Source organism: Nyctibius grandis, chromosome Z (assembly GCF_013368605.1).
Source record: "Nyctibius grandis isolate bNycGra1 chromosome Z, bNycGra1.pri, whole genome shotgun sequence".
NCBI classification, from domain to species: Eukaryota; Metazoa; Chordata; class Aves; order Nyctibiiformes; family Nyctibiidae; genus Nyctibius; species Nyctibius grandis.
In genome coordinates, this window is record NC_090695.1 from 62,157,558 (window position 1) to 62,184,863 (window position 27,306).

The following is a 27,306-nucleotide window of genomic DNA, read 5'->3' on the forward strand; positions in this document are numbered from 1 at the left end:
AGCATAATCCAAGTACACTTAAAGTTTAAAAATGCTCAGCAACACCTTGTGTGATGTGATTCTCCAGATCCACCTTGTTCATATTAACACTTGATTGACCCTCCTGGGAAGGATCCCTGCAACAGGAATAAAAAATCCACTCACTTCTCCTCAGGCAAATTTTCAGAATACTTGCTTCTACTTCTGCTTCACCTATTAGTTTATAGGGCTGTCATAAGCGTTTGGGTGGTCCATGCACACATAGTGAGAATGGACTCATGGTGCTTGAAAAGCAAAGACAGTTGCACAGGTACAGAAATGTTGATACTGGCAACTGGCTGCAAGGGAACCACCTGCCAAGCGTGCAAGCCTCTGCAATGGCAATAAGACCATTTTATTGCCAATATCACTATCAATCAAAATATGACTGTTGTTTCCAACTCCCCCACTATTGAACATATTCTGAACAGTTTAGTACCCTCAATATTACTACGCATACAACTTCAAAAGATCTCAGCCCAGGGTACATTCTTTTGTCTCCCTCTGTAAATGTTTAATTACTGGCTCACAGAATACTGTCCAGTTGATACAAGCGAGCACACATCCTGCTGTCCACACTCTCATTACCTTACAATCACAAAATATTTTATAAATGCTGTGTTAGAAGACATTTAAACATTTTGTATCACAGGAAAATCACTGTGCAGCATATTGGGTATTTTCACAAAGATATGCAAAAATCCACACAATTATGACAATCTTTTTGTATCTGATAATTAAAATGCAATTTAATAATACTATAAATATATTGATATGCATAAGAAAACTATAAAAAATTAAACTCTCAAAATTCAGTGATCCACTTTATAGAAATTGGACATACACAAAAGATATTCCTGTATTATAAAATATAACAATGCATGGAAATAATTATACTGCATTTACCTTAGACAATGTAACTCTAAGCTCTGCTGAAGTATATAAGATTTTATCAAGATATGTCAAGCAAATTGTTCATACTTGTATCACAGCAATACAGCAAATCTAACCAAATATTCAAAACACAGAAAAATACATATAAAATCTTAACAATTCTGCCTGACAGATATTTGTAAGTAGTTTGTTTGGATGTGTGATAGCTTGTTCCATTTTTAACATTTTTAGTAGAACACAAGTAAACTCAGCACTCCAGAGGTGAAAAGAAATGTGAAAGTGCTTATCAATTCATGAATGCGTGGAAAGGATTGCACTGTCTCTGGCTTTGTTATTATTAAAATAAGTGTTTCTGTAGAGAGTCACTTAGCCTCCTGTACAACGAAGTGCTTTAGCATATGCCAACATTTTAACACCAACTAATTCCATTCCTGCTCACCAAAACACTGAGTCAGTTTTAACAAAATTTAAATACGTATAAAAATTATAAGTTTAACTATTTTGCTCAAAGCAACTCTTCTTCTGACAGAGATATTTATGTCACCTGAATGGAAATGCCATAAATTAAACAGAAGCAGATTACTTCTTTCACTCTGGGGATTTTTTGGATAGATCATTTTTAAATTAACTTTACTCATACAGCACTTAGTTTGATGTTGCTCCACTGAAATTAATCAGCTTTGCTATGAATTACTCATGAGGGCTAGAATTATATTTTAAATTAAAAAAAAAGAATAAAAATCATATTTCAGTCCACAGTGAGTGCTAAACTAAAAAAACAGGTTTTGTCTGAGGCAGATTTCTAACTTTTAGCAATGTAGATGATAATGTTTTAATCTAATTTCCACCAGAACTTAATAAGTAGCACGTTTCAACCTCCAAGGAATATCTTGTATTCCCCAAAGTGCAAGTTATCGAAATACTTTATAGCCCTAACAATAGCCTTCTGGTATTAACAACCTAAAACACAAATGACATCCGCTGGCTATTTGTTAATTATGTTTTTGAATTGCTTATGGCTACACTTGAGGATATATTCCAGGCTCTGATTTCTATTAATAGATGCCTGCTTTGGAAAGCATAAAAACCCTACTGTCCTATCCAGCCTCTTTATACGTAAGATAGTAAGTCCCCTTCTTTTAGATCATCTACTCTCAATAAAATACAACAAACTGCTGCTCTCCCGTAATATATATGGAATATCCATGTGAATACACAATGTGCAGTCCTTTAAGTTTTATGAAACCATTTGTGAGCACTCAAGAAATGTGGAAGACTAATTAATTTGAGACAGTAGTTGTATTTAATGCTTTCATAGACTTCAGTGTTCTGTAATCCTTCAGGAACAGGTTAGGTTCAGTTCAAATGGATGTTTATTGTAGCTATCTAAATGTCTTGAGATTAGACTAGAATGTAAATAACATAAAGTGAGCTTTCTTACTAGGCATCTATTAATTTCTCTTTTGATCACTCGGAAACAATTCAAGTGCAATCAGAGTCCAAGCCAAAACCTGGAACTGTGGAGCTGTAATGTTTACACAATGTTTTGATAATGCCTATTGAATTTTAGAAAGTTCTGACAAAAGCTCAGGTCTGCTTTTGTTTTACCTCTTCAGCTTTACTGAACTGACTGAATCAAAAGAAGGGCCATAGGATGTAAGTAAGTTTTCTCCCCAGTTTTGGGACCACTAAGAACGTAACAGCTAGTCCATATTACAGAAGCTCAAATATTTTGTCCCACCATCACTGTTCAGTCTCTTTCTACACCCAGGAGGAGGAAGAGAGACAATGAAGTACTTAATCCCCCATGCATGTTTCCAATAGGAAATGTAAGATATATTTTGAAAAGCAAGAAGATGTAAATGAGAGCAACAATGATTTAATGCTGAAAATGCTGTGGAATGATCTCTTCAGGAGACGGAATATTGCTACGACAAAACCAGATTTTTAAAAATTACAGTACTTATTCATAAACTATTATAATTATGGTGTAAGTAATACTATTAAATTAATTGCTCTTTTTTGCGTAACCAGGAGATAGCCTCTTAAGAAGTCTTATCCTGTTTTTCCAAAAATGTCCTTGAAAAGTATATGCTCACTGCAGACACAAACATTTACATGTTGCAACTCGTGGTACAGATAAAAAAAAGTTCCATAAAAACATATTACGTACGTATTGACAAGTTGGATAAGAATGTAAAGACTGATCCAGGAACATGTATCTGCTACTTTTGGCACAGAATAAGCCCAACATTACACCTGCCCTGGCTACGTGAAAGATTGTCTAGGTATGAAAAGGCAGAACAAACACCAACAATGAAGCTTTCATGTGAGAAACTGGAGAACTATGTGATGTGAGGGTAGGGCAGACAGAAACGTCTGCTCAAATGAGCTCTCCAAGCGCAGAGCATCAAAGCTAATTAAACACCAGAAAAGAGAGAGCTAGTGGGAAATCTACCATTGCAGGTTTTATTAGCAGGGTAAACAAACAAAGAGAATGAATGTCATTGGTGCAGTTGATTCGACTCACTCCAAAGCAACAATTTACACACCTTCACAAAATCTATTTTCCTTCCTCCCCACCCTGCCTGTTATTGTTCTCATGATTTTAGTCCACTGCATTTTTTCTCTTGGTCAAATTTGCCTCTCTAGGTCATCTTCAGCCGTTGGAACTCAGGGCTGTAATAACTGTATGCTTCCTTTCAAGAGAGAAAAAGAATAAAGAAGAAACCTGGACACACTGAATCCAGAGGAAAAGGTTTTATTCTCCAGTGGTAGAATCCTGTGTAAAACAGCTCTCTTCTCACAAATCGGATGACAAAAACCTGCCCTGTCCTATCCTTGCCTGACAGTCTCTGTAATCCCGAGTCTTGATGCAAGCACCAACATACCTCTTGGATTTGTGTGCTAGCTACCTAATTTTACAAACTTCAAGAACTTAGCTGGCCTATCTGCTCTGCATAGCTAGTAGAAGGAGTTAGGACTCTCTGGTGGGTGATTAGACCTTGTCTATGCCAACTACCTTCTAGAAGTGCTCTCCCACCAATTTCAGGCTGACTCTGGGAAGACAAGGCACCTCAGCTGAATGGATTCATTCACCTCATGTGAATTCAGGCTTCTGTGCAGTTAAATAAACTAATTTCCTCAGAGAACAGGATTGCAAAACTAAAGGGCTCTCGGAGTTAACCTTTAACTTGAATGGCTAATCCAGTGTTTAGTATACAGAGGATGGGCAAGTTCCTCATGTTCCCATAAGAAGAGGAGGAGATGGTTCTTTGGCACAGTCAGGATGTAGGATGTTGCCACTGGGAGGCAGTTCAGACTGGAGCTCTGGAAGAAGCTGTTCTGCTGCTGTCTTTGGGCAACTCCTGCTCAGACCAGTCCTGCAATGCAGACTACCCACCAGGAGAAATGAGGAATAAAAGCAGTAAATTTACAGACAGAGAACGGCTCTTTGCTAGCTAACATTTATGCTTACGCTGGTGGCTTTGTAAGTCAGGTTGTGGGGAGCAAAAGTAAGATCTGGCTCCTACTGACTGTGGGGAGGGAGAGAGAGGAAACAAATGAAGAAAAGGAACAGCCTTATCCCGGCAGGAAAAGAGTGGGGAGATGGATGGAAAAGAATTTTCCATGCATCTTTTCCCAAGCCAGAACACCACTGAGGAAGCGCCTGCTTGATTTAGTTCTCTGAAGGTCATTGGCACCCTGGAACCTTTGGCAATAACTTGACATACAAGGTAGTTACACCTGTATTCATCAGGCATGAAAAACCAAAGTACAGAATTTCTTTTGTGAAATTAAGAAGATAACAAAAAACTGAGACCCAATTAGCCGCATGGCTTACAACAATTTGGGAAAATACGTATATGCACATATGTAATTTTCTAATAGTGTACTGCTTAAATCAGAGTAACTGTCATAATTAATTCATAGTTAACTAAAGAATCACTACTTTCCTGCATAATAAATAAATAATAATTGTTTTCAATTTGCATGTCTGACAGTTTTAATGCAAAAGTGCTTATGTTTTATCTTCCTTATTTATCCACAGTGCCTATGAATTACTGGGATACATTTCAGTTAGTGTACTGTCACGATGAACCTCTACAGCTACTTCTGAAAAATCACCGTTTTGAAGAAATGCTAGTTCATATTTAGAAAATAAATCTTAGCAAAATAAAGTTAGCATAAAGATATCAACTTACAGACCTACTAACCAGATTCAGAACAAGGCAAAAGGGTATCTACTACCAAACTAGTCTCCAAACCTGACAAGAATTTGAATAATGGTTATAATATTTCACAGAGAAGGTAGGGCTAAAATAAACAGATTGATAATAAATTTTGACTTTGGGTTTTGTTTTTTTTTTTTTTTTTAAGAAAAATAAGAAATTAGCCAAGGATTTCAACGTTATTTAAAAAAGCAGCACAACTTAAATGTAAGTTAGAACTGAAACAATCTCACTACAGAATAATGGAAAAATTAGCCAGTAAATTCTATGTTTTATCTCAGTACTGTGTTCCTCCCAATATCTGCAGAATGACTCTCCACTGGTAAAAAATAGTTCTGAAATTTGACCCATGCCCAAGTCAGAATGCAGGTGAAGAAATCAAGAGTGCCTTCAATTGCGTGTGCGAAATGTTGAATGTTCAATATGACATTAACCAGATTAAAACCCATGAATTTTGGTACATCTGGATAGTACAGAAAGAGGGATGGCAACAGCTGCAAAAATTTAAAACATATTAGGTACCGTAACTTTTTGTCCTGGATTTCTAAACTTTCTGCCTTTGGCCCTGACCTTTCCTTCCTGTGCATACTGGATAAACAAAAACCAAAATTTGTACTGCAGAACTCTCAGTGAATCACATTTATATTTATAAGTCTGTTACATTAAAGGAATCTTCATTCATCCACCAGAAGATTATTTACCAAAAGAGTATTTTTGTTTTCCAGAAATGTAAGGACTACATTATACAAAGTATTCATAGCTAACACAACAGTTTTAACATAAAATTGTTTTCTAATTTCATTGTCCTCAGTGGTAAAATCGTTACATTATATAATATTTTAAAGTCACCCTCGTTTCTTGGAGAAAAGTCATCCCTCTCTTTGGGAATAAATTGATATATTGAGCTTTTTTAACTGAAAAAACATTAATGAAATACCATCAGAAATCTGGTTGAAGAGAATATGTGAATGCATGCAAAATGATTAGATTATGAAATCAAAGTTGCAGTTTTCACAGAGCACTGCTAAGTATAAGTTTTCAGATAATCTTATTGGTGAAGGCCTTTCTAGTGTCTTCTATATATTTAATAATGCCTACCTTTTAGTACCAAGATACCACAGGACTCTTTCATAGACAAGACCATTTATTTGTATATAGTTGCCAAATGCCTGAGATGTCTACACTTCATCAACCTATTGACAGGGAATCAAGGAATGAGCAGAGTGACAAGCACTGCCTTCCAAAAGGCCATATTCAGCATTTACCTATTTGACTTGGTAAAACAAGAAAACACTTGCTCTCCTGTTGGCACATGAAAATTGGTACATTAATATTCTACCTAAATAGAAATAACTGTCAAATTAGCAAACTAATGGTGGCATCCATGTTCTAACAGAAGTAGGAATTTTGCCAAAAAAAAAAATTCTTTTTGTCTAATATTATATTTCTGAAGTGTATATTCCCCTTCATACAAAACATGCTACGTGTTATTTCCTGCAATAGCTGTAATTAGAATTGAAAATTTACCAAGAGTTTCCCCCAAATAATATGCAGAATGTTTCCTTATATTTAATACAAGAACAAGCTACAATGCCTATGGATGGATGGTTCTGTGGCACACGACAGTATGTGTTCATCTGAGGAGCAGGAGTTGTAGGGTCAAATAGAAAAACCCTGTACGAATCTTAAAAGAATCTTTGATGGAGTTCACTGTCTGTGGCTCACAACTAGGCTCAGTTGCTAGAAAAATAAATTCAGGGAAATTCAATGTAAGTGTCATTACTCAATTCTATTTCCAGTTTCCATTAAATACATTTCCGTACAAAAAAGAGCAATGAAATAAATAACCTCAGTGAAAACATTTAAACACGTCCGGTGAGAGATGAAATATTTCAATCCGGAACTCTAAACTTCCTCGTTAGCTTCCATTTTTTTTAACCTTTTTTTTTTCTGTGTACCAAACTTCAAAATAATGTTTAATGAGGGATTTCTTTTAGCAATCTACCTTTGGTATAGCTCTTAAACAAACTCCTTGACCTTAGTGAACCTGGACAAGTTTAATGCTAAATATGCTCCTCAGTGTCTTGCTGAAGAGCAAAGGAGATAAACACATGCTTACACAATTTGCTAAGCCGGGCATCTAGTTATGTATATAATATAGCTATTCAATTGAATAGCTGTATTACACATCCATTTATTTCAATATACTACAGGTCATTAAGCAGTTTTTAAAATTCAGTGGCCTAGAGGAGTACTGAAAACTACAATCTGGGGTCCAGTACCTTTCAGCCTGCTAAGACCCAAGCTGTATTACTGGACAAAGGCCAAGAGGAAAGACAGAAGCAAAACAAGATAAGAAATATAAAACAGAACACTAGCAATAGCTTTAGGAGAAACAATCAGATAGAGATTCAAAACCCCACTTGTAAATGAGACAAGACAGTGACAGAATGGAGGCAAATTCTCTTCTAAGGTGTGTCTTTGCTATGGGAGGTAGCTGGTCACACAAAGAACAACCTTGTGAGGTTTGTCATGGGGCCAACCAGGAGGACAAAAGTAATGAAGATACAGTTATTTCCATTACAAAACAAAACAAAAATATTCTTTTGAAATCATACTGTACAGGGATGGGAGTTAAAACTACTGCTTACTGACAGAGTAAAGAGATAACAAGAAATACTGAGCAATGAAAAAAGACAAATTTAGATATTTTTGTATTTTGACATTCTAGTTGAGACGGATAACCAGATCTTACAATTAGAGGATGTGCAGAGACAGCTGCAGGAAAGTATTTCTACTACATTTCCTTCCAGCCCATTCTGTAAGATTAAGGAGTGCCTATGATATTAATTACCTTTGACATAAATGGGTGATGACAATAGACTGCAATGTGTGGGGGTGATGCTTGCCATATGTTTTTTAACACAGCTGAAGTAGCTATTTTTGAAACTGGATAAAACGAATTTTACAATATGACATGTGAGATAGAAACGAGATACAGTCACAGAAGAAGTTCTCCCTCTTGCTCTAAATGAACTGTTTACAGGCTGTTTGGAAAATATGAACCAGTTAACCAATCAAAGCAGGAGAAAGTTGGTATCTGTTTTGCTGGTGTTTTATGTAGCTTTCATCAAGGGGGAAGAAAATCAAAAGAGTAGATTCACTTTTGAACATTTCTACCAGAATTTGCATCAGATTTTGTACCACCAATTTAGTTTTCCAGAATTTATAAAGGTACCTGATGACCACTTTTGCCACCATCTGCCTCTGAATAGAGGTGTTTTCCTAGGAGCAAAAGCACTATATAAGGAGAGATAATGCAAACGTCACCTGGAAACCCAGTCTCTAAGCGTGACCAGTGCCAGACCTGAGCATGAGGAAATTCAGAGTAGCAATTAATACACTGATTTGGTGAGAAATTCTTTCTAATCCTTGTCAGAGTTCAATTCTACTTTGACAGAAACAGATTAAGATCTTTAAAATTTTTTTCTGCCTGACAACTGCTGATGTTTTTATTGGTCATTTGAATGGCTAGTCCCTTCTTTCCCACCTACCTAAATCTATGGCACCTGCATCAACAAGTTAATTATGCTGTGTGTCATTACTTTTTAACTTAACCGATTGTCCCATCGTAGTAGAAAGATAGACTGTAGCTCCCTATGGTCTCTCTTCCATTGCCTTCCAGCATTTTGCACACATCTACTAAGCCCCTTTCCATTTGACCTCTCTAAGGAACCACAGCCTTTTCAGTCTCTCATTTCCTCACTTCTAAATACTCTTATTCCTCTAAAACTGGAAACCTTTGTCTATTGCTGTTTTTTTTTTTTAATGCAGATTAATCAATCAGAACTCTGTATCATTTCAAATGGAGATGAGTGACGGATTAAATATTACTATAACAATTTACTGTGTTTTCAACCCTTTTTTAAATGCTGCTGCACCATGATAGGGGTTTTCATTAAGCTATGTTAACATAATTTAGATTTTTTTTTTCTTTGCATCGTTCATGTTTACTTAGAAGTACCGTGTACATGCTATCTTTTCCAGTGAATTTTCATCAACATTAAATTTCCCTAGCTCTCCCAGGGACCATTCATTCAGGTCACGCGGAACTTATCCTAGGAAAAAAGTTCAAAAACATTTTTAATGATAAGAAGAAAAATGCTTGGACTCTACCCTGTATAAAGACATGGGGCTACACCTTTTTATAAAACTTTGTTGTAATGATTTTCAGAGGTTAGTGATAAACTCTTTGAAAGGATGCAGGTGAGTCACTATCTAAGCATTTAAAAACTTCAAGAGCACTACAAAAATACCCCAAGAAAAAAAGACTACTTGACCACAATATATAGCATTGTTCAGGAATACAATAAATTATACAGCAACCTATCCTTCCAACATATCTTAAGAAGCTACACAAAGGACCAACAACTAATATCCATAATGCAATCTGTAGTTCTATGGTAAGTTCTAAGACTGAAAGCAAGGCAAAAACAAGTGCATTACTACAAACCTGTGTTTTCAGCTCCCACTACTTATAAGATTATAATGGATTTGACTGCCTTTGGTATTAGTAATTTCCCCAAAAATCTGTGGGTGGAACAAAAATGTGGAAATGAAAACTGAGAGGGTATTGTATGTTCAAAATATCCACCTTCACTCATACACAGTAGATCTGATTCAAGCTGTCATCTTTCCATGCCTCAGTTTTCCCATTTGTAAAATGGCTCAAGTCAGAATACGCTCTTTTACCACTATTAAACTTCTCCCACCTTAGTTCCCTTGTGTTCCCAGATTCATTTGCTCTTCTGAAGATGAAAGGAGGGAAATCATTATTAAAACTGCTGATGAGCAAGCTTACTTGATTCCCTCCCACTGGCTGCACTTCTGGGTGCTGTCACCCCGAAGGCTGTACACATGCTGGGACACAAGTCACCTGTGCAGCCATCCTCAGCAATACGGTAAAGGTCTACCTTCCTCGACCGGTCACCCGGGATCTTATCCTCTGATGCCTACCAAACGTCATAAGCATCACAATTACATACCATACCTCCCCAAGTATTTGAATACGAGTTAATGTTAATGAGTAAGAGACAATACTGGTGACATACGATAGAAGTAGTGTAATCTTCCTTTCCCGTAACCATAACTTCCTGAACATGTAAACTCTTTAAACTCATAAAACAACATGAAAAAATCTATAATGAGTGGATAAATAATATTTTATGCTGCTGGCACAAGGGAGACATTTAGTTTGTCATATCAGAGGAGGGTATAAAGACTTCCATTCAAACAATTAGACTTCTCCCTCCAGTCTGAACCACCCAGTTTTAAACAGTTATTTTATTCTACTTTGACAAATACCTTTATGGCATGTACCAGCTAGAGCCCGGAGCAAAATTCTGCTTAGGTTTCTAACTGTTTTAAACATAGAATTAATTAGTATCCATCTTCCTGGCATAAATTTGGTATCAGAAAGGAATGGAAAATTCTTGCACTGCAGGAACATGTAGCACACATGAATCTCTCTGGCAGTGCCTATTCAGGTTCCCACTCTTGTTAAAAAGCATGTTAGAACTTCTGTCGATGTGTGGTAGATCTGAAATCTAACTCAATTTGACTTAACTTCTGTAAGGTCAGCTTGCAACACTTGTCAAGTTTAAGCTGCTGGAGTGCTACATACAAGGAGTCCACTGATTCCACACGCATATCATGCAAAGAAAGAATTGAGATGTGACTGGGATCAAGTAGCATCAGGCAGTAAGCATGAAAAACTCCTTAAGAAACACTTAAGCTAGTAGTATTTTACAGGCAAATCATGACAGTTCAGAACACGAGAGGTAGTAAAATCATTTGAACAGCCATGGTCAAAAAACAGTAAAATAAGTCTACACAAACCTGTCAGCATCACTTGGTCTACAGAGGCTGTGAATGCAAAATGTCATCCTGTTAATTTCTGTACTTTCCATTAGTTCTGGATTATTGTTTACAGGTATAACTTTACTTTGGAATATTAAGATTTTCTTGTTTATCTCTTTTTTTTGTTTGAGTAAAGTGGGTTACAGTCATCCAGATGTGCAAGAGTTGATCAATATTTAAATCATGTATTTGACTAATTTTTGATCTGACAAAATAAAAAACAAATCATTTTGGACTGAGGGGGGTTTCTGCCCAGGGATGTGGGACACACTGTGGGTGCAGGGGAAGAATATCATGGGGTCCCATAAGATTTATTATGGGATGTCTGGGGAGGAACCAAAGGTAGGAAAAGGGGGTTTAGGTGATCTGGGGAGGACTAGGAGTGGGAAAATGAAGGGCAAGGGGGCAAAAAGGGCTGGTGGCAGGTAAGTAGTTGGCTGGTGGGTATGCTTGTCAGCCATGCCCTGCACCCGGCCAGTGCAGCCTGTTGCAGTTGCTCGCCAGAGCTCTTCCTCCCTCTGTCACTGACGGTGCTGTGTGTGTGAGTGTGTACGTGCAAGTGGAATGGTCTGTCCCAGCAGCTGGCATGGGGCTGCAGCCTCAGGGGCTCTATGTCCCGGTGCCAGCAACTGGGGAGACTGGGATCCAGGGGCAGCTGCTGGGCAGCTGAGGGTCTGAGCCAGCTCCAGAGGGACCCACCTCGTCCATACCTGTGTGTACGTTGTCATCACTCGTGGACCTCCATCCTGCTCCGCTGGAGAAGGGAGCAGGCTGAGGCCCTTGGTGCTGCCTGTGTCCATGTGAGTGCTCTGGGTGTCTGTTTGATCCGTGTGTCAGGACACATGTATAGGTACGTACATGGTGTATACGTGTGCTCTGTGTGTGTCTGCCTGCTGGGAATGCGTCTCCAGCCTCACTGCTGGTTGGACCTGGGGAAGTGGAGCTGAGCAGCCTTGCCTCTCCCAGGCTCTTGGATACAGCAGGATATATCTGCTCATAGACTTTGTTTCCTACACCTTTTTTTAACTTCTGTCACTTCACCAACCAGTTGCTAAACAGTAAGTACAAACAGTGCTGGGATATTTCTTGGAAATGTTAGATGCTTTCCCACAAGAAAAACTCAGAAAAAAACCCAAAATTCTCAAATAATATATTATAATAAGGCAGAACAAATACTAAGAGTTTTCCAAACACTGAATGAAGTAGGCAAGGTGAAAAAAACAAAAGGATGACAGCAGCATAAATGACTGGTAATTTCCACTCAATTGTGATAACGAGGGTTTATAGAACATGAAAGAAAAAAAAAAACAAAAATAATTTAATGGACTGACTGTCCTAAGACAAGGCAAATTAAAAGAAAAGGACTGAAAACTAATTGTATGAGTAGAATGTGGTTAGCTGGCTTGAGCTTCTGGAAATGTAGACATCTTGTCTGTGGGCACCGGTGGGCTGCTGGCCAACCTACTTCCTTAGGCTTCTTTATATAGTGGATGTCTACTCCAAAGGACACCCATTTCAGAAGCTAATGAATGGGATACAAAGATGTGGAAGTTATTTTATCTTCAAGAAACACGATTAAGTAACTAAACAAAAAAATATCACTTTGAAAAGGAAAAATGAGAAACAGAAATTACTTAGATACACCCCTGAAGGCTAAAGCAGTTCCTCATCCCTGTATTTTGGCTATCTCATGTCTATATATGGAGAATGATCTCCAGAAGTTTAATGTTTGAGATGACTTATGCACGTAGTTCTAGAGAGCAAAGAGAAGAGATGAAATGAAGCAGGAACTGAATCATGCAAAGTGGGCTTATAAATTCACGCAGAGGTGTCAGGAAGGAAGTATCAGAACAGGTTCCTAACTCACAGAGAAATTACATAGGAGTATCTCTGGTGAGAGACTGTGTGAGCTCTGTCCTGAGCTACTTGGCTGCTATCTGCATGCAAGGTTTGGAATCAAAATTAGCACCTGTAGTCTGGACTGAACAGTTACTGAGTATTCAGGCTCTCCACATTTCAGCAGCGCCTCAGTGCTACCCTGCAGCTTCGTCTACTATGAAATTCCTTAAGAGACTGAGACATGTAGAAATGACTAAAACTAGAAACATAAAAAAAATTCATGAAGAGTATAATTCTGCTTTGGTGATACATTACACTTCACAAAAAGCTTGTTTGTTTGTTTACATATTTTATTTACATTTCCAGAATTGTTGCAATATGTTCATCTATATTCTTGAGTTATTCTTGATGTAACTGCCTACAACCAGAGAAGTTTAAGACAACGAACTCCATCTTCCCTTTGAATAATTTCTTCTGAACGCATGTACATACACCCTGCAATTTTCAAATGCTGGGCAAAAAAAGGAATGAGTCAGACTCTAAGTGCTCTGGATGATATGTGATAATTAAAGTCCGTAATTATAAGGTCTTCACATTTCATCTCACTTTGTCACATGTAGACCTTGGCAATGGTTTCTAGAGCCTGTGGGGCTTTGCTGGTCTTGACTGGACTGATATGGGCACAGCATGAAAGGCAGTCTCTTGGATACTAAGACAACCAGAACTTTAAAGATAAACCAGCACTCTAAAACCAGACATGGAAACTCACAAACTCAGGGCAGGGAGCAGGTGCTGAACATCCTTCCTCCAGCTACCAAAAAAGCACAGCATCTTGCAAAAATCTCTACTTCTGGATGGACATGAGAGATACCCTCCATCTCATTCCTAAGTAAATACATTGCTAACAGAATATTAAAAATTGAAGTCCTTTGAAGAAGCTATCCAAAACCCATCTTACATGTCAGTCTTCAAACTGAGAATGTTAGAAATACTGAAATATTAGAAATAACTAGAGTCATTACAGAGGCACTCTCATTACCACCGGGTCAATAAAAACAACGCAGTGTTGTGTTACGGCAGTGGAATACTGAAGACACACACGGACACATTAAAAGCATGGTAGGAACAAGAAAGGCCCCTGAAACAGATTGTTCCACCACCACATCCGGCTGCCAGCAAACAGGTTTCATTTCTGAGGATTTATCACAGGATTTATCTGGCAGCCTTTCAGAAGTGTTGCTGCAATTACCTTTTTTTTCTTGTAAGCTAGGATTAGTATAATACAAATATAGGTAAGTTGCCACATGACAATACAGTATTTGTTAGGACTTCATCCAGATTTCTGGGAAATGAAAGACAGTATTACTTAAACACTGATTTGAATGAACACCTGTAATAATTATAAAGGACACAATAAACAGCACAGTAGTAGAATACAAATATTAACTGTGCTCCTATTCGTTATGGAACAGGAAGGAAAAAAAGGAGGAAGGAAAGAATATAGAAAAAACAAAGGAAGGAAAAGATGGAAAGAAGAATCAGGCTGTGTGCTGATTGGGAAAATGTGACATGGGATCATGACGCAGAAACAATGTTTTTAGATGCTAACATTGACTGTATCAAGGAGCAACTAGGTAGGTGGTATACAAGAGGGGAAATAATCCTCATTACAGTTCAAGCAGCATGCACGCAGGACCTGTTCCAAAATTTTAGCACTGAAGAACTGCATTGCAGCAGTGACTATAGCTTGCCCTGCAGAAACAAAAAGTGTGCAAAACCCCAAAATCCACAAGACCTATGCTCAACAGGAAAAAATACAAAATGAAGAAGCTGATCAAAGACAAAGCTAGAGATGAGACCAAAAAGAGTGAGGTTCTTACAGGTGCTGATTGCTGAAAAATGTCATTTTGGAGAGACAGAGCAAATTTATACCACCAATCAAGAATACCTTGAGAAAGGTTGAGAGGAAGCAGGCACAACTAAACAGCAGGAATAAGGCAAGTTACTAGAAGAAAGAAGTAATCCTTTGAAAAGCTGAAGTTGTGTCCAAATGTATTAAATCCAAATCAAAACAGATCATAAGCATGAGATGACTGCCCGAATAGAATATGCAGAAAAAAATTCAAAAATGAGTAAGAAATCATCCCTTACATGTATCTGGAACAGCAAGCCTGCCAAGTGTCTAAGGCCAATGGATGATGAATGATAAAATGGATGATAAAAAGAGCACTCAGAGAATATAAAGCCATAATGGGCAGGCAAAACAAGTACTTGTCATCTACCTGTGTTGTGGAAGAGGCAGATGTTCCTCTGCTGGAGCCCTTCTTTGCAAGGCATGAATAGGAGGGATCTGCCTGAACAGTAACCACGCAACACGTCTGAATGGCAGTCAGCCCTAAGTTCTAGCGGAACTCAAGGATGAAACTGCTGAATTATTAATTCTGATGCACAGCACCTTAAAACCAGTTTTGTGCCTGAGGATGTGAACTTTGGAAATGAGATACCTATTTTTAATGATTTGAGGGGAGATCTGTGGATCTACCAGCTTGTAAGACCGGTGCCTGTCATCAGACAAATAATGAGAAACTATAACAAAACATAGCATCAGTGGACACAGGGGCAAATAGGATTTTTGGAGTGTCAGTACAGCTCTTGTACATTGGGAGCATACCAGAGTTTTCTGAAGGCACTCACAAGGAGGTAGGTAAAACTTAGTTGAAACTATTTACATGCTTTTCTGAAACAGTTTTGACAAGATCTCTTGCCAAAGGCTTTTAAGGAAACTAAGGATCAATGAAACAAGAGGGAAGGTCCATGTTTTGATAAATAGCTGATTTAACTAGAGGAAAGAGAATAGGACTAAGTGGTCTGCTCACACACTGAAAGGAGATCCGCAGTGCACTCACAAGCTGAATGCTGTGTGCGCATCTCAAAAAGGATCTGGTACAACCAAAGAGGAGCAAGGATGTGTGCAACAGTGTCCATAAGAGCAGGGACTTCAGCAGAGTTCTTCTGTTTGGAAAAGAGACAAACAGAAGAGAGATCTAATAAAGGTCTAAATGGCCACAATAGTCATAATATCACAAAGAGGCTGCATTTTCCAGTACTTCATATTGGATATCAAATGAGCACTATGGAGTATTCAGTGAAGCTGGCAAATGGCAAGGTCAAAGTAGAAAAAGGAGACAGTTCCTCACACCATGTTTACATGTGGAAGTCCCCGCCATAGGACACTGGGGAAGCTGCACAACATCAGGGGGAAAACAGACACGTTCATGGAAGAGAAAGCCCCTCTGGCTTGCTTAGCCATGCCCTAGCTGCAAAGTGTTGGAGGCTCGGAAAGTACCTGTAACATGTGTGCTTGCCCTGTTCTTAGGCACTCTTCCCTTGGTGGCCACTGCTGCAGGCTGGTCACTGGACTAAATGAACTCTCCATCTCTCCCAGACAGCTGTTCTGTTCTGATCTTCTTACGTGGAGGTTTGTATGGATGTTAAACTCTTTTTATCTATGCTGATAGCCATTCTGACAGACCCTTCCGATGCCCTCCAGTGACAAAGGGTATGTCTGGTGATGGAAGTTACCTGTCATAATGGTAAGCCATCAAGTCAAATGTATCTGATATTTTCTCCAGCAAGGTATCCATTATACATGCATAAACAAACGCTAATTCAATGTTGCCAAGTTTTTAAACTACCAAAAACAAATTTGGAATTTTCAGTAGTGCTCTTGCATCTTTGACAGGACACTGAAACTCTTCACAGCTCCTCCCTCCATGATTTGTGAAGAAAAAAAAAAATTGTTAATGTTCTGTGGTAAACGATCTTTCCTAGTTAATTTATTGCTTACTTTTATTTAATGTGTTACATTTTTGATTTTTTCACCAATGACACCCAGACTCTACTGTGTTAATGTTTTAAGTAGTGGTATGTCAGAAACCATTTAATTAAGAGCTTAAAGGGAATTTTCTTTTTTTTGTCTTTGAAGTGTATTTTTTAGTATCTATTCTCCTTTACTGTTACAGATTCTCTCACCCTTCTCACAGGCCACCTGACATCCCAGGACCTTTATGAAGACTTGGTCCATTTTCCTCTTACTCTTGTCAGTTTTCCATACAGTGGTGTTTCGTAATCTCCTTGATGCTTTTGGTTCTGAGAGGCCTGCATTTTCTTCATCCACCTTCTTCTTACTCTTGTGTCCTCTATTTCCTTGTCTTTCATGGGGACTGTGGTAGCATCCTCAATTCTTTGCTTTCTTCAAAGCCAGTATTTAGCATTATCTCACATTACACTAGATGGATGCACACCACAAAATTTATTTGCTATGAATGCTACATCTTGTCTTTTTCTTCCATTTCCATAAGGTATTCCCTTGTGTGGAATCACGTGCCCTTACTGTTTTTGCACTAGGATGATGCACTCTTCTCTCTTAGGGCTTTTCTGTGCCCCATTTTCTTCCCACCCCGTTGCCTCTTCCTCCTTCTTTTGCTGAGACCAGTGCTTTCACCTCCCTCAGTATGAGCAAGGCCAACCTGATCACTGATTCTGGGGATGTAGAATTGTGGGACAGGTTAAACATTTGAGCATTGCATTGCAATAATACTAATAAGATGAAAGAGGAACTGACATTAGGCAGGCTGTGGGCCTTGCAGATGTAGCCAATACATATCTAGATGTACATATAGAATGCCATTTGATTTAAAATAGCTAAACATCGTAATACAATCCCATCATGACCAACTGTATCACGAGTATGGGATTTCACAAGCTGCGTCCCTCCCCTTTCCTGTTATTACTTATTTATACAAGACACTGACAGAAATAACCATTTCGAATCTAAATTGCTTCCGAACACCTTGCCATATGACTTTCTATGCAGATGTTGATCATGGAGTGTTCATGTCTTCTTATGCAAAATGTACAGTGGAGGATTTTCTTTGCACATCATCTGCTGTTCTAATGCTGTTTGCTTTCAATTCTGAACCAAAAATCCCTCATTCTGATTTGTTCTCTTTACCATCCACTGTTTTTCAAGACCTTGCTCCCTGACAAAAGTAAAAATTTCACCATGGTTCAATCTTCCATTTTTCAGTTCACTCACAGATTTTTGTTTATTCTTTACACTCTGAAAATTTACTGAATTCAGTCTTTTTTAATCTGTTACTCTTGGGAGTTCTGGAGTCCATCATGGAATTTTTTCAAACAGTTTTGAAGTATATGAAGTATATGATTTTTGTTCTTTTTCTAGAACAGTGTTTGACAGGAAATGATCAGTGTACCCATCTTCTCAGCCTCCTGAAGTGTCCAGCTCTTTTACGCATGTACACATCCCTAGAGTTGAAATACTTCTTCCTCTAAGTAACCGCTAAGAAAAAGCAAGCTTTGTTTTATAACTCCAGTCCTTTTCTGTTGGATTATGTCACCACGTTTGTTGTTAATTTAAATAAAACAGTAGAGATGTGGTGAGCTAGAAAACAGATGTTGGCACTCAAAGAGTTTGCTAGACAGAGGGAAAAGTATACAAAACTACACATCATCAGGAAAAAAGAGATTTGGAACCAAGAAGTACCAACCAGAGTGTTTTTGAAATAAAGAGGTGCCATTGCTTGAGAGGACTAACTTAAGTGTATGTTTGCTTGATGATTTTTAGCAACTAAATAAGGTAAAATCGTTTCGGCAATTGTTGCCCAACTCTCCTGCTATTCTGTGAGCTACTACCTTCAGGTGTAAAGACAATAAAAACACATGATGAAAAATTGTTCGTGGATCCCTTTCTAATTTTTTACTATGGAAGCAGAAGGATTTTACTTACGTCTGAGGTTTCTTTTCCACAGCCTCAGAGCTAAGGTCCCATGCTTTAATGGGTTATGCAGACATTTATGCTCTACTAAGTGAGGGATGGCAAAACGATTGTATTTTTTAAAGAACTAACCATGTATACCTTTGGAGAAAGAACACAATTTAAGAGAACAGGGGCAAAGAGCTGCAACACAGGACACAGAAAAAGACTTATTACTAATATAAAATTACACAAGGAGAAAATTATTTTTACAGCACACTCAGAAGAGATATGGAGGCTGGAAGGTAAAAACAGAGCTCAAGCGAACACCTACTTTGCTCATCTCGTTTATTCCTCCTTCAAGGTACCCGTGGGCAACCATTCCCATGTATCCCCGCCATTTACCGGTCCACGCTTTCCCGCAGTCCCGCATCTCATCTTTGCACTTGCTCATCCCAGCCGTACATCCGGACCTTTACACACGGATAACGCCAGGGAGCAGCTAGGTGGCGTGCGGCACAGACCGAGAGGAGGCGGTTCAAAGCGGGACGGGAGGTTTTGCAGGGCTGTGAGTAGGCGAGGGGCCGGCGGGCGGGACAGAGCCAGCCCCAGCTGCGGTAGCCCCCGAGCGGCCCCAGGGCTGCCTGGGCCTCGGAGCCCCGCAGCCGCCTAGCCTCTACCGCGCCGACCGCCCCCCGCCCACGAGTCGCTGCGGGCAGCGAGCGGGGGCGAGAAAGCAAGCGGGCAGCCGCCTCGCCCGCTATGTGCTGCAGGTCGTTCATCCTGCCGCGACGCCGCCAGCGGCCAGGCGGTGGGAAGCAAGGTATGGGGGCGCGCAAGCGTCCTCGCATGGCGCGGAGCCGGCGCTGCCCCGCGCATCCCCCGCCGCCGGCGCTCCTCTCGCGAGATGTGGCGGCGGCCGGCGGGCGGGCAGACTTTGACAGGCGGGCGAGGGCCGGGGTGCTGCGGCCCCCCGCCCTGGGCTAAGCGCTACCCCCCCTCGCCCGGCCCCTCGCCCTACCGCCGTGGGGCGGATGTGGCGGCCGCCATAGTTTGGGCCAGGAGGAGCCGCCACCGCCCTCCCCGCGAGCGCCACCGGCGGGCCGGGGAACCGCTCCCGCCGCCGCAGCCAGGAGCGGGCGGAGCCTGGGGAGCAGGCGGTGTCGGCGGCCCCCCGCATCTCGCCTCCACCCGAGCGGGGAAGCGAGTGGGCGCGGCAAGGCGGCGCTGGCCCGTTCGCGTCCAAGTTCTTGCCTCCGCCGAGCGGGGATCAGGTGGAGCGCCCAGAGAGCGGGGACGGGGGGGCGGAGGGCACCAGGGACCGTTTCCTTCCCGGCTCCGCTGCCCCACGCCGGCCGCGGGCCCCGCGCCGCTCCCTCCTGCTGAAGCCCCGGTGGGCTCGCCCGGCGCGGCCGCTCCTCCCCGCGTGGCGCTGTCAGAGCGGCGGGCGGCGCCTTCGCGTAGCGAGCGCCCTCGGGGGAAGGCGAACAGGGGCAGGAAGGCGGCGGGGCGGAGGGAGCGAGCGGCTGGCGCGGGGCCACGGGGCGGCTGCGGCGGGTCCGTTGAGGGGGCTGCGCGGCGGGGGGGGAGGGGGAGGGCGGGCGGCGGCGGCGGCGGCGGCATCATCACCTGGCGCTGCGGCGGGGGGGCGGGGCGCGCGCGGTGCCTGGCGTTGTCTGCGGCGCGCTGCAGCCGCGGGCGCTGGTTGGCCGTTTAAAGCAGCGGGGCCGCTGCCGCGAGGGGCGGTCGGAGCAGCCGCGCCGCCGACGGGCGCAGTGCTCGGTAGGCGAGGGGCAGGCATGGAGCGCGAGCAGCAGCTGCCGCCACCACCACCCGGCCCCGCCGTGCCGGCGGCCGCGGACGAGGAGCGGCGCTCGAAGGAGGGCCGGGATGCGGCGGGCGGCGGTGCGCTGGGTAGACCGCTGGGTCCCACGCCGAGCCAGAGCCGCTTCCAGGTGGACCTGGTGGCCGAAGGCGCCGGCCGCCCGGCCGAGGAGTCCCGCAAGGCGAGTGAGGACGGCGGTGCGGCAGGGAAGGGCAGTGAGGAAGCCAAGGGCAGGTTTCGGGTGAACTTCGTGGACCCGTCGGCCGACGACGAGAGCCCCGGCGAGCCGGGGGGCGGCAGCTCGGAGGGCGGCAATGTCAGCTTCCAGAACGGCGGCGACACGGTGCTGAGCGAGGGCAGTCTCCACTCCGGCGGGCACCACCACTACTACTACGACACCCACACCAACACCTACTACCTGCGCACCTTCGGCCACAACACCATGGATGCCGTGCCCCGCATTGACCACTACCGCCACACGGCCGCCGACCTGGGCGAGAAGCTCATCCGGCCCAGCCTGGCCGAGCTGCACGATGAGCTGGACAAGGTGAGCGACCCCCGCGTACCCCACAGCTCCCTCCCGCCCCGACCCCGCCACAGCTCCCTGGCGGACCCCGGGCCGCCTCCGCGCCGGGCGGGGAGCGGCCCCGGCCCCCGCCTTGTGCCTCCGCCGGGGCCGCTCTCGGGGCGTGCGGCGTTTTGGTGCCTGTCAGCAGCCGTGGGAGGAAAAAGCTGAATGCTCGCTGAGCCTCGGGGAGGCGCAGATGGTGCGGATGCATCGGGTCGCTTGCGGCTGTCTTCTTTTTTTTTTTTTTTTTTAAAAATGACGCAGTGGGGTTTTCACCCCCTATATTTTTGGGAGATGATCCCCATTTTGAGAGAGGTGGTTACAGCTGTAGGTCTGCGGGGCAAATGTGCCTCATAGCCGAGAGAGGGTCTGTTACAGGCGCAGCGGTTTTCCACTGCTGGTCCATATCGCCTTGAACAGATGGGTAATTCGGAGTCTGCGAGAGGTATTAGTCTGGGAAGGGGAATGAAAATGGAAGAAATGCTAAAAAGAAAAAAAAGGATGCGCTCGCTCTCAGTAGTGACAAGAGGTTTGCCTCCCAGCCAGCCGAAAACGCACGGCTCTCCCTGCGCACGCAGCGCCGAACGAAGCCGCCTTCGGGCGTGATGCTGGAGCCTGCACAGACGCAGCCGAGGCTCCTTCTCCCTAAGGAGATTTCTCACTCGTGCCTTGTAGCCATGCGTCTGCAGGCGTCCCGATCAAGGCTTCAATAATTGTGCGTGTCAAGCTTTTTCTATTTTGGACTAGTCAGTATGTTATTGGAGACGAGTTACCGTGAAAGCTTATTTGTATTGTAGACTCTCTTTATTAAACGGCGAGCTTTAGCTGAACCTGGAACTAATTTGATGTGTTTTTTAGATTATGATTAAACTATTAAACTATCATGACTAAACTAAAGCCGGATAAAAGTATTGCAATGCTGTTTTCTTGCAGTCTGAAAATTGCCTCTTGGTATTTGGTGGTGCTCTAAGAAGTCCATGTTCTAGTGTTTTTTTTCTGCTGGGTTTAGGGCAATAAAGGAACATGTGGGCCACGTCCTAATGAAGTGAAGAATATTCTGTTTGCAGAACTTTTTCCATCCCACCTTTCACTCCTTAGAGGTGGAGTTCCATGAGAAAACGTTTGTTCTTTTGAGACTGTCCTGTTTCACACTATTATTAGGCAGCTCAGTGCGTCTGCATTGGTGTGTGTCTTTTTGGGGGTATAGTGAATCTTTAAGTGTGGGCTTTTTAAAACTATTTAACTGTTCCGATAGAAATAATTATTTGTTGTGCTGAAGAGATACTTCCTTGTGACATCTAAGATTAGATATCAAAATAATTACTAACTGTAACAGCACATTATTCTTGCCTTTTAGGTCCCCTCCTGATGGAGTTAAATGATGTTCTGTGGTCTTGAGTTAGTGTGGAATGGAAGTTGGCAATTACTGTTTTGTCCATGGAGCTAGATATGCTATAAATAAACCACGTAATTTATATGAACACACACTGATTTCCCCCTCCCCCCCACATTTCTGATTCCTGGTCCATGATGGCATGACCACATTGTTAGATACTCTGTAATGTAAGCAGATAAATTCAAGTAATGTTAAGCTTGGCAGATAGGTTTTTGGTGTGTTTATATTGCAGCAGTCAAGAAAGTTCTTTATGACATGGTTAAGACATTTAACTTCAGAATCTTAACTTATTCTGGAACTATAGTTTCTAAAAGTGTAATTTCTTCATATTTCATTACAAAGCATGGCAAGAAATTTTCTTGGAAGGCTGTGGCAAGAGGAGCTGTAGACGACCTAATTACAGGATCATTATCAGAAAAGTTTTGTTGTGAGCATTAGTTAACTCAAATTATTAATTTCTCACATGTCATGAATTTGTTCTGCAGTATGGATGGGTGTCTACGTCAAGGTTTTTTTTTTTTTGAAAGGGATGTCCTATCTGCTGTGTGCCCCCGCCCGCCCCCCCCCCCCCCCCCCCCCCCCCCCCCCAAAAAAAAAAGGGGGAGGGGAGGAGTGGAATAGGCAATTTCAGTTACATTTGATATTACGCTTAAGTATTACTTTTAAAAACAGTCATGGTATAAACTTAAGAAGTTAAGTTGAAGTTCTGTGTAGTAACTCTGCTGTTCTCTCACAGGATATTTCATTGCCAAAGCAATTAATGTGTTAGCAAGCATTTAGGCTTATATGAAGAACGGAAGCAATTATTTTTGCTTCAGACTTAGCAAAACAGTTTGCAAGATAAAGTTGAGAACACAAAAGCTTTTAATAAGGGTGTGTCATGCGTACTAATAGCATTGGATACCTACATTTTTCCCAGTCTCTGGGGTATAAATTATACCACATGTGATTATGTACTTCATTTCTGGCCACGGAGTGCTGATTACTTTTAAATCATGGTGGCACCGTACTTTCGTATAAAAGTTGTTCACAAAGCTACGGTGCTTTTTTCACTGTGTTTCAGGGGCATTATTGTCTCTATTCCCAAAGTGACTGCAGTTCCTCCTGGCTAACAGTAATGGTCTCTAGTATGGAATATCACTATGCATTAAAGAAGATATTTCACTGACTTGTAGGAACTTGAAAAATTAAGATTGCTCTTTAGCTGTTGTTTTTGTACTAACTTGTACAGCATGTATGTCAAAGACTTAGGGCAGCTGGTATAAACATCCTAGTACCATTACATAAAATTTGCACTATGTGAAGACCTATTGTTATGCCCCTGCTTCTTGAACCAGTGCATCAAGGTTGGCAGTTATTTTGTGTTATGACTGATCCAAAAATGTGGTCACCAGCAGTGTGTTTCACTGCTTTGAATGTAGCAATTTCATGTTGCAGTTAAAGTTTGTGCTATTCTTTTTCCCTTTTAAAAGGTAAATAAATGTTGTGAGGCAGTGTTACAGTAATGTTGATGCTAGTGCCAATTATAGAATGGATTTTTCTTTTCCTTAGTTTTGCTTACAGGCTTCATATGTCTAACTCTTCTACTGATTCTGTTCTCACAGAAAAGCACTCTTGGACGAAGATGCACTGTTTGAAGAAGATGCATGTGCGCGTACAGAGGGGCTACGTTTTGACAAGGGTTTGTGTTGCTGTCCTGGTAGGATAGGTGTCTCGCCACCTCTGGTTTCATGTGGTTGTTCCAACAGTGGCTTTCCTAGTAGAAAAGAAAGGGATTGTTCTTGAAACTGGTTGTGGAAAGACAGCTGGGTGATGCTGCAGTGCTCTGAAGTGAATGAATTGCATACTACTGATCTTGGTCTATTGTCTTAAATTTCAAGTGAGGGGTCTTGTCTTCATTGGCTGCACATAGCCAAAGTGTTCAATCTGTTGCTTACCTAGTTGGTGTGCATTAATCTTACTCTGCTTTAGAGAAATGGTAGAGGGAATTTGATGAGGCTGTTATGGTTACTGATCTCATAGATAAGGTGGTGCTTTGCAGGAGCATTAGTCTCCAGACGTGTAGAGATGAGATGGTTGTTAACAAAGAAGTGGGAGGGAAACAGCATACCATGATATGTAGGTGGTTGTTGCGGTTGCAGCAGTGTCCCCGGCCATCTTGAGGGGATCTGCCTTCAGACAGTAGGAAGATTAAAAGTGTCCTATCTTTTCTTAATCTTTTTTTTTTTTGTCTTACAGTTTAGGAATATCTGTTTTGCATAGGTCAGCTACATCTATAAGTAAAGCTATAGCCTGTAGAAAACATTCCATCTGCCTTTGTCTTCCTCAGTATAAAAACTACCATGCCATAATGTCATAGACCTTATAGTTCACAGAATCACAGAATGTTAGGGATTGGAAGGGACCTCGAAAGATCATCTAGTCCAATCCCCCTGCCGGGGCAGGATTGCCTAGACCATATCACACAGGAACGCGTCCAGGCAGGTTTTGAATGTCTCCAGAGAAGGAGACTCCACAGCCTCTCTGGGCAGCCTGTTCCAGTGTTCGGTCACCCTCACTGTAAAGAAGTTTTTCCTCAAATTTAAGTGGAACCTCCTGTGTTCCAGCTTGCACCCATTGCCCCTTGTCCTGTCAAGGTATGTCACTGAGAAGAGCCTGTCTCCATCCTCTTGACACTTGCCCTTTACATATTTATAAAGATTAATGAGGTCACCCCTCAGTCTCCTCTTCTCCAAGCTAAAGAGACCCAGCTCCCTCAGCCTCTCCTCATAAGGGAGATGTTCCACTCCCTTAATCATCTTCGTGGCTCTGCGCTGGACTCTCTCTAGCAGTTCCCTGTCCTTCTTGAACTGAGGGGCCCAGAACTGGACACAATATTCCAGATGCGGCCTCACCAGGGCAGAGGAGAGGGGGAGGAGAACCTCTCTCGACCTGCTAACCACACCCCTTCTAATACACCCCAGGATGCCATTGGCCTTCCTGGCCACAAGGGCACACTGCTGGCTCATGGTCATCCTGCTGTCCACTAGGACCCCCAGGTCCCTTTCCCCTACGCTGCTCTCCAACAGGTCTGCCCCCAACTTGTACTTGTACATGGGGTTGTTCTTGCCCAGATGCAGGACTCTACACTTGCCCTTGTTATATTTCATTAAATTTCTCCCTGCCCAACTCTCCAGCCTGTCCAGGTCCCTCTGAATGGCTGCGCAGCCTTCTGGTGTGTCAGCCACTCCTCCCAGTTTTGTGTCATCAGCGAACTTGCTGACAGTGCACTCTAATCCCTCATCCAAGTCATTAATGAATATATTGAATAGAACCGGTCCCAGTACCGACCCTTGCGGGACTCCGCTAGACACAGACCTCCAACTGGACTGTGTCCCATTGACCACCACTCTGTGGCTTCTTTCCTTCAGCCAGTTCACAATCCACCTCACTAACCGATCATCCAGACCACACTTCCCCAGTTTAGCTGCGAGGATGCTGTGGGAGACCGTGTCAAACGCTTTACTGAAATCGAGATAGACCACATCCACAGCTTTATCATCATCTATCCACCGGGTAACATCCTCATAAAAGGCTATCAAGTTGGTTGAGCAAGACTTCCCGTTGGTGAAGCCATGCTGAGTGCCCCTAATGATCCCCCTATCCTTGATGTGCCTAGAGACAGCACCAAGAACAAGTTGTTCCATCACCTTTCCGGGGACAGAGGTGAGGCTGACCGGTCTATAGTTACCTGGGTCCTCCTTCTTGCCCTTTTTGAAGACTGGAGTGACATTCGCTTTCCTCCAGTCCTCAGGCACCTCTCCCGTTGCCCACGACTTAGCAAAGATGATGGAGAGTGGCCTAGCAATGACTTCCGCCAGCTCCCTCAGCACCCGCGGGTGCATCCCATCAGGGCCCATGGATTTATGGACGTCCAGGTTGCTTAACTGGTCCCTGACCCAGCCCTCATCAACCAAGACAGATTCCTCCTCTATCCTGACTTCTGAGGCCTCAGGGGTCCGGGGCTCCTCAGGACAGCCTCCAACAGTATAGACAGAGGCAAAGAAGGCATTCAGTAACTCCGCCTTCTGTTTATCCTCTGTCTCCAGGACCCCCACCTCATTCATCAGTGGGCCTACATTGCCTCTAGTGTTGGCTTTACCTGCAATGTATTTGAAGAAGCCCTTTCTGTTGCAAGGTTTAATTCCAAGGAGGCCTTAGCTTTCCTAGTTGCCTCCCTACATCCTCTGACAACAGACTTATATTCCTCCCAAGTGGCCAGCCCCTCCTTCCACGATCTGTACACCTTCTTCCACTTGAGTTTGCCTATCAGTTCCCTGTTCAACCATGCAGGTCTCCTGGTACCCTTCCTTGACTTCCTACCTGTTGGGATGCTCTGATCTTGAGCTCGGAAGAAGCAGTCCTTGAATGCTAACCAACTATCTTGGGCCCCCTTACCTTCTAGTACCCTGTCCCATGGGCTTTCCCCTAGCAATTGCTTGAAAAGGCCAAAGTTGGCCCTCCTGAAGTTCAGGGTTGTGATTCTGCTAGCTATTCTGTTCCTGCCACATGAGATCCTGAACTCTACCATCTCATGGTCACTACAACCAAGGCTGCCCGCAGCCTTCACCTCTTCAACCAGACCCTCCTTGTTAGTGAGGATAAGATCCAGCAGCGCTCCTCTCCTAGTTGGCTCATCCACCATTTGCATGAGAAAGTTATCATCAATGCACTGGAGGAACCTCCTGGACTGGGGATGGCTGGCTGAGTAGGCCTCCCAGCAAATACCAGGGTAGTTGAAATCCCCCACAACAACCAGGCCCTGTAATTGCGAGACTGCTCTCAGCTGCCTGTAGAAGG

The 27,306-nt window shown here is 42.7% G+C and overlaps 1 protein-coding gene across 1 annotated transcript in view; it reads left to right on the forward strand.

The window, feature by feature from the left end:
• The first annotated feature begins 20,388 nt into the window (after nucleotides 1-20,388).
• Nucleotides 20,389-27,306, forward strand: part of SLC12A2 (solute carrier family 12 member 2) — a 70,841-nt gene continuing 63,923 nt past the window's right edge. The window contains exon 1 of the mRNA XM_068422042.1: nucleotides 20,389-21,050. Within this exon, the coding sequence (XP_068278143.1) occupies nucleotides 20,478-21,050 (573 nt within the window). The 5' untranslated portion in view covers nucleotides 20,389-20,477. The remainder of the gene's footprint in view (nucleotides 21,051-27,306) is intronic.